Here is a 14,117-nt window from a genome sequence, read left to right as displayed (position 1 = left end):
GGGGGGGACCTAAATAATAACAATCTGCAAAAATATTACATTATTATTGGATATGGGTCCTGTGACGAATTCAAAAGAAATTAATATTTTATAATGTTTTTTGAATATGGGTAATTTCCCTGAGTAGGCACTCAAGGATAAACATATAGCCGGCCGTACGATGGTATATTTCTGGCCCCACCCTGTAGTATACATACCCTGTTACCTAGCATTATTGATGGGCCTGATTGTTTATAAGTCAACACAACCAGACCGATGGTAACACATAGCATGATGTTGTTTGAATAAGTAAACAGCGAAATTGATCAGGCATCTATAAGTAGATGGTTTACTTACTATATCTGTATTACCAAAAGAACTTAGCTGAAAATCCATACTCTACCCTAGCTACCTACAAACAAACCCCTTATAAACTGTTTCCAGTGGTCGGTAAAATCTATCAGAAAATCACTACCCTGGATTTTACAAAACCTCAAAAACAATGAAACTGCCTAAAATAAGTGGAATGTAAAGGATTTGGCTGACTTAAGGATCGCTGTTAGCTGACGATAGCCGTTACTTGGGCTATATATGTATCACTTTTACTCTGACCCAGCTATTATTGATTAAGTTTATCTGTACACACTACTACAGGTAGAATTTTTTTCAATTGTTAATTAGCTGTAGCTAGGATCAGGATCCTTATATATTTAGCCAAGTGTGATTAATGCTTCGTTTTGCAAGGTTTTAGCTCAAAAAGTATATTTTTTTATACTGCTGTTCTTAAGATTATCATTTTGAATATATGTAAATGTAAGATACACATCAATTAATGAAGAATAGATATTTATACTTTATTCCAGATGACTGATTCGCATCAAGTTTTCCATTCATGTGTAACAGGAAAGAGAATAGTGTGCTTCCACTGGGGATCGAACCCTCGATCTCCAGGTTCCTAGCCAATCACTAAAATAAACATTCAGTATTGCATTGTATTTAAGAATACTGAGTATTGTTATCGAATACACTTCAACTTTATACAACATACCATACACATAAGAGTTATCTCCCCCCAATTAAGAGTTGTCTCCCTTCAATTTAGAGTTGTCTCCCTTCATAAAACTACTGTATCGTAAACCATTAATCCACAATGACCTTTTATTTAGTAATATCATACATTTCAATGTAATTTCGTGTCATCAATTAGCTAAATCGAAATTGTCGTTCCTGACACTTTTCCTTGGAGAGGGAACACTTTTGAAGAATTAGATTTACAAGACAGTAAGGTTGTATATGTCTTTAAAGAAATTTTTGTGAAGTGTTTGAGTTCTAAAAGTCCTAGTTCTAGGATCCTTGTTGATTTGTCAATTAACACTGCAGTTGTAATTATACAGGACCATTATATTAAAGTCTATTGAAAAATATATGTTAATTTTCAAAATTAAATTTTCAGAGTCATTAAGCTGAAATATATGTATCTTTGTATATGATCTGAGGGTGATTATTTTCAATTTCCGCACAGACACATTTTGCTTTCAGATTTGATGATTATAAAAATATCAATGATATATGATGATGTAAAATTACAAATGAGTTCTAAAATGTATGATAATTAAGTTTGTTTTGAACACAAGCAGCAATTGAACACTACTTATTTGCAAGCTTTCGAAAATGTCTGTTTCCGTTGTCAAGCAAAAATTGCAAATGACCAGTGTCTCTCAACTCTATAATGCTGAAAACAACTCACTAAGAACAGACAGTCCCTCTGACTGCCCTAGTATTAAAGAGCTCCATGCTATATTAGGACCACCAAGAAAGACCTGTCATGTACTTCTTGAGAAATGGGAAAACAAACTGTACTTATCAAGATCTAAGATGGTTGTCAGGTGGCCATTTTTTGTTTTATCAGTCTCAAAATAAAACATGCAAAATCAAGGACCAAGGAAACTTTCATGTGAAATTTGAAAAAAAAAAAAAAATGTGTAATAATTTTTGCATGAATAAAATTATTTAGGACGGATACTGGACCAACAACTACTTACAATGGTGGGAAAAACACTTGTATATCATACCCAAACCTAAAGCTCGACAGTAACCTTACTACACATCACCCCTCACTTACTTAGCAGAATGATGTAGGGATATTTCAGCTGAGGTCATACGATGGTTTTAATAAATTATGCCTGCAGGCAAAATACACACCAGAGGAATGTATCTTGACTTAGCGTTTGTAGCTACAATTATTATCTATCAGTGTCAAAAGGACCTGCTGACATGGTAGCATGGTGTTGATGGTGTGATACAGGCACTGATGGACAAACACACCCTGTAATATGTCTTATCTCTGCTGCTGCTGCTGCTGGAGTGTTAATTTATCACCAGCACACTTATCCTTCATATACTATAATTGTTCTACTAAACTTATCTCTGCTGCTGATAGAGTGTTAACTTTCTCACTAGCACACTTATCCTTCATATACCATAATTGTTCTACTAAATTTATCTCTGCTGCTGGAGTGTTAATTTACTCACCAGCACACTTATCCTTCATATACCATAATCTGGAGTGTAAACTTACTCACCAGCACACTTATACTTCTTATACCATAATTGTTCTACTAAACTTATCTCTGCTGCTGTTAGCTTATCCTTTATATACCATAATTGTTCTACTAAACTTATCTCTGCTATGGAGTGTTATCTTACTCACTAGCACACTTATCCTTCTTATGCCATAATTGTTCTACTAACCTTATCTCTGCTGCTGATAGAGTGTTAACTTTCTCACTAGCACACTTATCCTTCATATACCATAATTGTTCTACTAACCTTATCTCTGCTGCTGATAGAGTGTTAACTTTCTCACTACCACACTTATCCTTCATATACCATAATTGTTCTAATAAACTTATCTCTGCTGCTGTTAGCTTATCCTTTATATACCATAATTGTTCTACTAAACTTATCTCTGCTGCTGATAGTGTGTTAACTTTCTCACTAGCACACTTATCCTTCATATACCTTAATTGTTCTACTAAACTTATCTCTGCTGCTGATAGTGTGTTAACTTTCTCACTAGCACACTTATCCTTCATATGCCATAATTGTTCTACTAAACTTATCTCTGCTGCTGATAGTGTGTTAACTTTCTCACTAGCACACTTATCCTTCATATACCATAATTGTTGTACTAAACTTATCTCTGCTGCTGTTAGAGTGTTAACTTGCTCACTAGCACACTTATCCTTCATATACCATAATTGTTCTACTATACTTATCTCTGCTGCTGATAGAGTGTTAACTTTCTCACTAGCACACTTATCCTTCATCTACCATAATTGTTTTACTAAACTTATCTCTGCTGCTGATAGAGTGTTAACTTTCTCACTACCACACTTATCCTTCATATACCATAATTGTTCTAATAAACTTATCTCTGCTGCTGTTAGCTTATCCTTTATATACCATAATTGTTCTACTAAACTTATCTCTGCTGCTGATAGTGTGTTAACTTTCTCACTAGCACACTTATCCTTCATATACCATAATTGTTGTACTAAACTTATCTCTGCTGCTGTTAGAGTGTTAACTTGCTCACCAGCACACTTATCCTTCATATACCATAATTATTCTATTAAACTTATCTCTGCTGCTGGACTGTAAAGTTACTCACCAGCACACTTATCCTTCTTATATCATAATTGTTCTACTAAACCTATCTCTGCTGCTGTTAGAGTGTTAACTTGCTCGCCAGCACACTTATCCTTCATATACCATAATTGTTCTACTAAACCAGCCCTTTCACATTGCCTGTATTTAATATCTCACCCTAAACTCTGCTTTTTGCATGTCCTGTATGTTTAAATTCTACCGAACATTAACCCTACCATCTGTGTTTCACACCGCCTGTATGTTACATATCAACTGAATCCTCCTACACTATCAACAAATCTTTTTATAGCCGGATTAAAGAATTAACAAGCAATTAACAGAAATTTTCAAAATGTAATTTCTGAAAAATATCTATAGGCTTATAAATAATTTTGATTTTTTTTCTCTATCTTTTTCAAACGTTTATTCCTTATCTCTGTACATGTAAATTTAGCTGTGCATTTTTAAATACTTTTGTAAATGTACACAGTACTTTGTTGTTAAAGTTTATTTTTTTAGTTCAGCTATCATCAGTCATTCAACATCAATAAATATATTACCTCAATTCTTCCTAACCTGTGAATTTAATTCCTGTGATTATGTCCTTTGTGAAAATAAAAACTATTTGTGAACTTTTTTGTGAAAGATTTTGTGTGAAAGTTTACTGGGAAAAAAAATGCATGAAAATGTGGTAGAAAATATTACTAAAACAGAAAATAACTCATCATTTTCACAAACCTTAAAATAATTATTTCCTTGAATCAACTATGGTTTTAATAAATCAATAGATAATAAACTGCTTGAATAAATAACCAATACCATATTTTGGGTTATAATTTTTTTCTCCATAAAGTTGTTTTTGTCCCGATAGTTAAAATTGATATACATCTATATGTATAAGATCTATCTCAAGTGTATATAATATACAGTTCATGTAAGACACCAATCAAATTTTACAGTACTTTTAAGGTCCTTCATCCCAGCACACAATAAGCCAAGAAACTACTCTAGATCTCAATTTGTTTTTTTATATGATCAAATCAAGATCCTAGGATTCCTGTGTATGATATAAACCTGAAACAGCTTCTCCTACATACATTTGTTGAAGTTGTTTGAAGTATTTTACATATTTATATCCTATGGCCCCTGTGATCCCGACCCAATACACAGGAAAGTGATTCAATGAAGGACAGATGACGGATGACATAAACCGCACTGTCTGACACAAGTACTTAAAATTTGTGCAAGCTAAGCTAAACAAATTATTCAAGGGAAACATCGAAAAATGAACTTAGCCTTAATTTGACAAAATAAAACTCCGGGTTCGGGGAAATAAAAGCAACTCAGGGAAAAGACTGTCTTTAACAGTCAAGCTTAACAAATCAAAAACAGAAACATTTTCTCAAGACCAAAATCACAATCTTGTTCGTATCAGCAAATTGACAAAAGTGAAAACAGCCGATTTGACGTACCTGAGTCGAGAAGGTGACATCTCAGCAGTAGTTTGTATTGTTCGTTCCTGTCTATCAGGTTCTTCAACGAATCAAACGTGTCCACTAATATACAGTTTGGGTGACATCTAATGTAGTCCTGGAAATAAAAAAATAAATCTCATATGATCTGACTATGGTTTATGTGAAACCACCATCACATAGATGATCATTTTAACCCTTTTCCCCTCTGATTAACTTTTATAGATTCTTCCATCCTTTGATCTGGACAAGTCCATAATTGATCTATCAAGGGGTGAAAGAAAGGGTTAAATCAAATTTTTTGGATGACTGTTATGTCAAAAGGTAAATCTTACAGAAACTCATATAGAGTTCTGTTTATCTGCTGCTATATAGTATGTGTAAAAAATAGCATTGTCTGAGGATGATTTGAAATCTAAAATATCATCATTTTGAATCCAAGCCTTTTTCATAATTAGCATCAAATGGTGATGTAGAGCAAACCTTACGTATTTTATAACAATAATTATGAAACAACATGTGGCAACTTATATTAATCGCTCAGGTTGATCCAGACGAAGCGTGCCGAGGGTCTTAATGTGGGAGGAAGCTGGAATACCAGGGGAAACCTGTATGTGGCCAGCCAAGTGACCCAGCAAATACTTTTTCAAGTCAAATCCTGGCCTATTTGATAAAAGGTGCGTACAATATCCACTGTGCCACCTGACCACATTGTAACCATGATTCCGTACAGAAATATGGAGTCTCTGGCCGTACATACACTATTGCTGTGATGTGTAGCAGCATTATATTGTGCCAATATCACTGCAGGTTCAGATTTACGTGTGCAAATAAGGTTTCTGGCGATATCACCAGAATATCACCAGAATATCACCAGAATTGTCCTGGCCCACTTGAATCGATAAAGCCAGAATGTTGAGGTGCACTTGCAGTGATATAGCCAGGTCAATTATATTTAGTTACAGAGGATCATGGAAATTCCTTCTATGTGGTGCAATTCTAGCGATATTCTGGCGACATTCTGGTGATATGAAAAGTGTGCCAGAATATCACCAGAATTTTATATGCAGTGCACTTCTGGCGACATGAAATGTGTGCCAGAACATCACCGGAATGTCACCGCTAGTGGTGATATTCTGTGCACTTCTGGCAGCGATATCGCTGCAAACTTTCTATTTCTGTACGTAAGGGATGCCATGAAGTTGTCCTATGTATGGCAATGACATCACAACTGACCAATGAGAACCTACAGCCAATCACTGCTCAGCAAAAATGAACCTACAGCCAATCACGGCTTAGCTAGGGAGAACCTACAGCCAATCACGGCTTAGCTAGGGAAGACCTACAGCCAATCACGGCTCGGCTAAATACTGAAAGGTTAAACATGGGTTTAATGCAGTGAGTGTAATAGGTGTTATGACTTTAATAACAGAGTAGGTATTAAATCAATACCTGATAAACATCACAAAAATGTCACAAGACTTAACACTAAACCCGTAGGATGATGTCTACACTTTGAAAGTTGACAGTGATATGCATGAAAGAATGAGATGAACGGTGAATTTGTTTTTGATATCTTTAAAAAGGAAACCTCTACAAGTGTTTCATCAAGCCCCTTTCAATAATCCTTTCTATATCCTGGCACCTGGATCAGTATTACACAACACATTTATATGCTAAATTATTGTAACAGGATACAAACTATCTAACCAATTCAGGGTTGGGCGACCAAATTTAGAGTCAAAATCAGGTCTGTATTGATCAAAGAAAAGGAAACCGATCATTTTAGGGTTCAGGAAAATGCAACGTTGAATACTGACATACAAGAAATTTTGGTGCCTTAAAGTTTGTCAAATTGATCACCCGATTGACCAAAATAAACCCACCAAAATGTAACATACCACGACCAAAATATTTTGAATTATGATAGTGTACCTGACGTGTAAGGTATTTTATACATATATGTATATCTAAACAAACACTGTCAGATTTAAGTGTAAATGACGGGGTTATAATGGTCATAAGATATGTCAACAACTAAAGGCTATAGACATATGCTACTTCAACTATTGAATGCAAAGCATACAGAAGTATTTGTTTACTTTGACTACTAAAACCTGAACTTGGAAATAGGCCAGACTTTAAAAGAAGTCTCCAGTATATTTAGATAGTCTGTTATTTGACCTTTATTACAATACAGTAGACCAACACCGTCCTTGAAGCCAGTGGGACCCTGCAGTTGTGTACCAGCTAAATGAAACAAAAATATCATGTAAACTGTGAACTTATTATACTTTCTTAAATCAAAAAGTTTAAATATTCTTTGTCCAAATGACCCCTTCAAGCATTACAAAAAGAACACAGTTGCAATGTTTTGCTGAGATTAGAAAAAGCATTTGTTCATGTGTCTCATTAAGCTTGTTATACAAACTTTAGGTTGATTCAAGCATTGTCAGTTTAACACTACCAATTTCAAACTGACACATTGTTTACATTTGCTATAAAATGTTGGTCAAACACTTCAAGCAGCTTCAGATTTTTCAATGTTTTAATCAAAATATTAAATAAATTTCACAATTCACAAGGAAATTTTAACCAATCAAAGCTAAAAACAATTTACAGTATATTCAAAATTTGTCCAGGAAAACTAGAGATATATTGAGCTTATACAGTATATATATCTGTAAAATTTTGTAACATTAATGAGTCTAGATCTACATATACTAACTTTTCAAGACAAAATTCAAACTTTTTCAATTTTTAAAATTATTTTGCAGTTTTTCAAAGGTTTTGGAAAACAGGTTGGAAAATTTCTGTTCAGCTACAGTTATGTAAGAATAAATAAAAACAAAGCACTGTCGATGTACAATATTCAAAGAACTGTGGTGATAAACTCATATTAATTAACACAAAAATTCAAATAAAATAGTCCAGTTACTGGCGGTATATGACTTCAATTCCAGCACTTTTTACGGCCTGTATGAACCCCAAAATTCCTGTCCTTCATTACAACAAATTAACTGAATCTTAATGTCTTTTCATTTTATGAAGTTTTAATAAAAATGTACTTTCCATAATTACAGGTATGCTAAGGAGATTCAGAATGTGTAAACATTCCAGAAGGCCTCAGTATTAGGTACATGCTACTTATGAACAGAAGGCTAATTGTTAACTAGTCTAATATACATTCTTGTCATACTTGTCATATTTAATATGTACACATGTCTGTCTGTCTCGTAAGGTTTTGCACAACAGGATATATTACATGAACCGAAAACTTGTATAAAAACTTATATGTTTATACGCGTATTGAAAAAATCAATTAAATTTACAATTTAGATAAAATCTTAAAGAACTATTTGCTAAAAGTATGTACTTCAATATCACTGATAATGAAAAAAAAAATTCTTCTCGGCTGATTTATTTCAAGCAGACTGATTATTTTGTTATTTTACAGGTCAATGATTACATCATATTTAAAGGTCTCTAGAATTTATAGCTATTGAAATTTTCATTAAATCAGAGCTTTGATATTTTCTTAAATACATGTATTTAACATTAATGAACTTAAATTATAGGTTCATTAATTTCGTAAAATCATCATTGAGACTTATACAATAAGAATGTCTGCAATGTTTACTTTTCCTTATGTTTTTAATACAAATTTGAACTCTTCATTGGAGAAACAAAGAAAAATGCTGGGACTCTAATAGATCTTAAAAACAGAAAAATATTCCTGTTTATATACAGAATTGACAAGATAGAATCCAAACTGTGATAAGTGTGATAAGATATAAAGACAATCCTTGCTGACTTCCTACCACTATATATAATATGTACCACTAATTATCCTACAACACACATATAGCAGAATAAAGCCAGTGTTTCAGGGGTTATATACATTGGCCTTTTTTCAAAACAACTTTGTCAGGGCTAGCTTTGGGCTTGGAAAAAAAACTGGATGGATTATTGGGGCTCCAGACTGTTTAAAGAATCTTCCTTAATTGATCCAACTTCAAAACAATTTTTGGTTCATCAAGTTCAGTATTAGAAGGATGATATCATGATAATGTAATTTTTTAATAAAAACAAACCGATATCGCGCTTTTCAACACCTGGTGATGACCAAGAGTTTTAATTGTGTCATATTTGTTCGGCATATTTTTTCTGACAAATGTAACAGGTTTTAAATTAATTAGATTCTACTGTGTTGCCTGGTTATTAGTCGGTATACTAATTAAAAATGATTACCATATGTACATAAATTAATAATCACAGACTTGAAAGTGTACAGTATATCCAGCGACATGTTGCATTGTTGTGAAGTAGATTATAGATCAAGATAACTCGTAAATTTGTACAGGTAGACCCAGTTATCATGATATCAAGTTTCACTGAGACATAAATTACGTAGAAGATTTATGCATATCATATCAGTCACAGCTCACAGTGTTAAATCTCCTTTATAACCCACTGTTTTGTTCAATCACGAATGGTCAGAATATGGATATTAATCTTACACTAAATTCGTCTATAAAAGAAACTGTAAAATGTAAGACATGAATGCCCCTTAATTGGCCCTATGCAGTTGACCTATAAAAAGCAACAGCGACCTTGGCATTGACCTCAAACAACCCTGTAATATAAACTCATACTTGACCTTTTTATAAATTTTGATGAAAATCTGTTAAGAAATAGAAGTTGGTAGAGTCCAGACGGTGAATCAGGGCTGGACACAAAGGGACGGAACAAGATATGGATCAAAATGGATAATACTACATGCCCCCCCCCCTTTCCCCGCCCCCTCCCCCAATAGAATGGAAGTGGAACTAAAAATGTAATACAATTTAGTATACCATTGTTCCTGATAAAAAAAAATAACAAACATCTTTTTTTATGATTTGTTGAAAAGAGAAAATATATTTTCCTTCACTGCCAAGGAATAAGACAAGGTCCTTCTGTTTCATGTTAACTATTTATACCAAAACTGTTGCAGAAATTGCATTTTGTAATTTGTATGAAAAAGATGTCCCAGAATTAACGTCAGCCTTGAAGTACACAACCATATGACCAAAGGAATTTCAACAGAACGGCAACTTGAAGTTGTTTGACCAATGATAAAACATTGCTGAAATCAGTGTGAACTCTAGATCACCCTTGAGAATTTGAAATAGCGAGTCATGATTTACATGTTTAATTAATGTGTCAGTGACATTTAAATCTCTGTTTACTTACAGTCTCATTGCATTTGTTAATTACCTCATAATGAAGCTATACAAAAATGGCATCACTTGCAATTCAATTCACTTCGCTTTTTCAATATCCGTTTCCTCAAAGGAATCTTAAGTTATCATCTCATAACATTGTGTCACAAAACAGAAATAAATCCAGCTTATCTGGTACATGGCGTCTATCTAGCACAGGAAAGCTGAATTCAATAAAATTATAATCTTAAATGATAAATCAAAGTTTTACTGCAGAATCCACTTAACATATACATCTATATTACCTTGGGTGTGTTCTCAAATAAATGTCACAAGGCTTTCAATTGACAGGGTTCAAATTGTGGAAATTTACTGTTAGCAAACATATGCACTTGTCAACCTTTCAAATTTGTTTGAGCGAAATTCAAGGCGTGGGAATCCAACCGATTTCAAAAGTCAACCTTAGGGGTGAAAAATGACGTCTCTCTCCTGATTAAATAAAGAGACTTTAAATAGCAAGTATGCATTATTTAGCATATTTTTTAATAGTAATATCATCAGGTCACAGTTGACTTTCTAGAAACCTGTGTATCCTGTAAACCTTTCCATTATAGACACTGGACTGACATTGTGCATGGTATTGAACTTATTAATTAAATAGGATAAATAAGTTATTTATTAACAATAGTCAACACTTGCAATTTTAAAAGAAAATGCATAAAATTTGTGGCAATACGTGTCGGTTTTTTACAGATGCATTATGACTTTATCTAGCCTGATATAGCTACATGCATAATAATGATAACTATACTAATTATGTAATACAGGCAACTTATAAATCATGTCTTATGAGACAATCTCCCATTATAACTACACAAAGTACAAGCTATTAACTCATTAACCCCTGAAATTTCATAATGAACTAATTACAATGAAGGTTTGAATTGGAAGAGTTCAAATGTGTCTTCAGGGGTTAATGAGTTAAATACCTGTCTAGAGAGACCATCTCTCACAAAGAGGCTATACCCGAAAGTGTGGTCAGTGTTTGTGTGGATTAGCTATGTATGTGTGTGTAAGGGACGTGTGGACATGTGTGATTAAGGTACAGGGGTATACCCGACAGAGTGGGGGAGCTGTGTGTGGGTGGAAAGTGTATGGAGTGGGTATACCAGACTGTGGTGTGTGTGTGTGTGTGTAGGTGTGTGTGTGTGTGCATGCGTGGAGGTGGTGTGTGTGGGCAGAAAGTGTATGGAGTGGGTATACCTGAATGTGGTGTGTGTGTGTGTGCGTGCGTGGAGATGGTGTGTGTGCGTGGAGGTGGTGTGTGTGGGCAGAAAGTGTATGGAGTGGGTATACCTGAATGTGGTGGGTGTGTGTGTGCGTGCGTGGAGATGTGTGTGTGTGTGTGTGTGTGTGTGTGTGTGTGTGTGTGTGTGTGTGTGTGTGTGTGTGTGTGTGTGTGTGTGTGTGTGCGCGCGTGCATGCGTGGAGATGGTGTGTGTGCGTGGGTGGAGATGGTGTGTGTGCGTGGGTGGAGATGGTGTGTGTGCGTGGGTGGAGATGGTGTGTGTGCGTGGGTGGAGATGGTGTGTGTGCGTGGGTGGAGATGGTGTGTGTGCGTGGGTGGAGATGGTGTGTGTGCGTGGGTGGAGATGGTGTGTGTGCGTGGGTGGAGATGGTGTGTGTGCGTGGGTGGAGATGGTGTGTGTGCGTAGAGGTGGTGTGTGGGGGTGGTGTGTGGGGGTGGTTGGTACTTAAGACTCCATATTTGAAAGGTGACTGTACTATTCATCATATAAGATATAAATCATGTGTTGTCACCTGTAGACTAGACAGAGTGTACACAAGTATGTCTACAGGTGAACAGTTTATCTATGTCTAATAGACCCAGGACATTACCTCACATGTTCACTTAAAGTTTACTGATAAACTCTATCCATTTAAACAAAGTCCTTTCAGCAGGTACCCTTCCAATATTTTCAATGCCATTCACAACAGTACATGGACAGAAGTTTTTCGAAATTCATTGAAAAAATTTGAAATGAAAAAAAAATATTGAAGAAAAGTTTAAAAATACCTTGATTTAATATAATGATTATCCTTTTAGTTTAGCTGACAATTACAATAGCTATGACAGTTTAACTACTGAATACAAGATATGTAGCGATAGCTATAGGGATACTTCTTTTCCTGACCTTCAAAAACGTCTTCTAAACACACATGCTTATCCCTTTCACTCCTGTAGACCATAATGGACTGATCAAGATTAATCCATTGAAGAGTCCACTAAAAATACATAGGGGTGAAAAGGTTATGGTAATTTAATAGTTTTCAATAGTTGATTATAATATATCATATTTCCGTGACTGTGCCCCAGTTGACAAAGAACGAACAGACTGTTTTGAATATCAAATTTCATAACTAGTATTGTCTAAAGTTAGTTTAATGTCCCAGGAAAGGGTTTTTACCATTTATATGCAGATATCGATTGTGAAAACAGTTGAAAGTTGTAAAATGCTTCTATAAAAATAGATTTTTCCACAGTTGATGCAATAAATAGGGGATTTACTTTATTATAATTAATCACAGTGCTGTAAAAAAACTTAACTTGTTTAATTCATGTGATAATGACTTTAAAATGACCTTGTACATTTGCCTATACAACATGTAATACAATATTTTAACTGAAGTGTCATGTAGCTGTCCATTTTGATGTTTAGTACCTATCTTTTAAGTAAACATTGAAAATATTACCATCAGATGACACTCTACATTATAAATGTCATAGCATACAACACATTAAAACATATCTTTAAAGCTTTTATCAAATCAGTAAAACAAGTAACAATTGTTACATGAAATAAAATACTTATCCTTAAGCTACCTAGCCACCTACCTACCTACCTAGTCACCTACCTACCTACCTACCTAGCCACCTACCTACCTACCTACCTACCTAGCTACCTACCTACCTAGCCACCTACCTAGCTACCTACCTAACCAAACTTTAATTCTGAAGTCAGGCTTTGTCAAACAAATTCTTCTAACACTAGTTTTTATAGAAAAGATAGTGGATAAAGTAACCTTGACCTTTCATACTGCTATGTATAGCATTTTGGTTTGGTTTGGTTTGTTTGTGTTTTACGTCCTATTAACAGCTATGGTCATTTAAGGACTTGCCAGGTTTTGATTGTGGAGGAAAGCTGTAGTTCCCGGAGAAAAACCACCGACCAACGGCCAGTACTTGGCAACTGCCCCTCGTAGGCCTCGAACCCGCGACTCAGTGGTGGAGGGCTAGTGGTAGCAGAATGTCAGACGCCTTAACCACTTGGCCACCACATACTTGACATTCTGTAAGATAGCCTGCCTTCATATCCTCATCAGTGACCTTGACCTTTTTACAGCAATCCTTTACTAATGACCTTGACATTCTGTAAGGTAGCCTGCCTTTATATCCTCATCAGTGACCTTGACCTTTTTACAGCAATCCTATACTAATGACCTTGACATTCTGTAAGATAGCCTGCCTTTATATCCTCATCAGTGACCTTGACCATTTTACAGCAATCCTATACTAATGACCTAGACATTCTGTAAGGTAGCCTGCCTTTATATCATCATCAGTGACCTTGACCATTTTATAGCAATCCTATACTAATGACCTTGACATTCTGTAAGGTAGCCTGCCTTTATATCATCATCAGTGACCTTGACCTTTTTACAGCAATCCTATACTAATGACCTTGAGATTCTGTAAGGTAGCCTGCCTTTATATCATCACCAGTGACCTTGACCATTTTACAGCAGCACT

The 14,117-nt window shown here is 34.9% G+C and overlaps 1 protein-coding gene across 1 annotated transcript in view; it reads right to left on the bottom strand.

The window, feature by feature from the left end:
* Positions 1-14,117, bottom strand: part of LOC110440574 (inositol-tetrakisphosphate 1-kinase-like) — a 48,019-nt gene that overhangs the window by 19,692 nt on the left and 14,210 nt on the right. Inside the window, exon 4 of the mRNA XM_021483720.1 lies at positions 5,103-5,220. Coding sequence (XP_021339395.1) covers positions 5,103-5,220 — 118 coding nt within the window. The remainder of the gene's footprint in view (positions 1-5,102; positions 5,221-14,117) is intronic.

The sequence above is a fragment of the Mizuhopecten yessoensis genome, unplaced genomic scaffold (genome assembly GCF_002113885.1).
Source record: "Mizuhopecten yessoensis strain PY_sf001 unplaced genomic scaffold, ASM211388v2 scaffold11185, whole genome shotgun sequence".
Lineage (NCBI taxonomy): Eukaryota > Metazoa > Mollusca > Bivalvia > Pectinida > Pectinidae > Mizuhopecten > Mizuhopecten yessoensis.
Note: the sequence above shows the minus strand (reverse complement) of the source record. Positions and strands in the feature narration are given on the sequence as shown.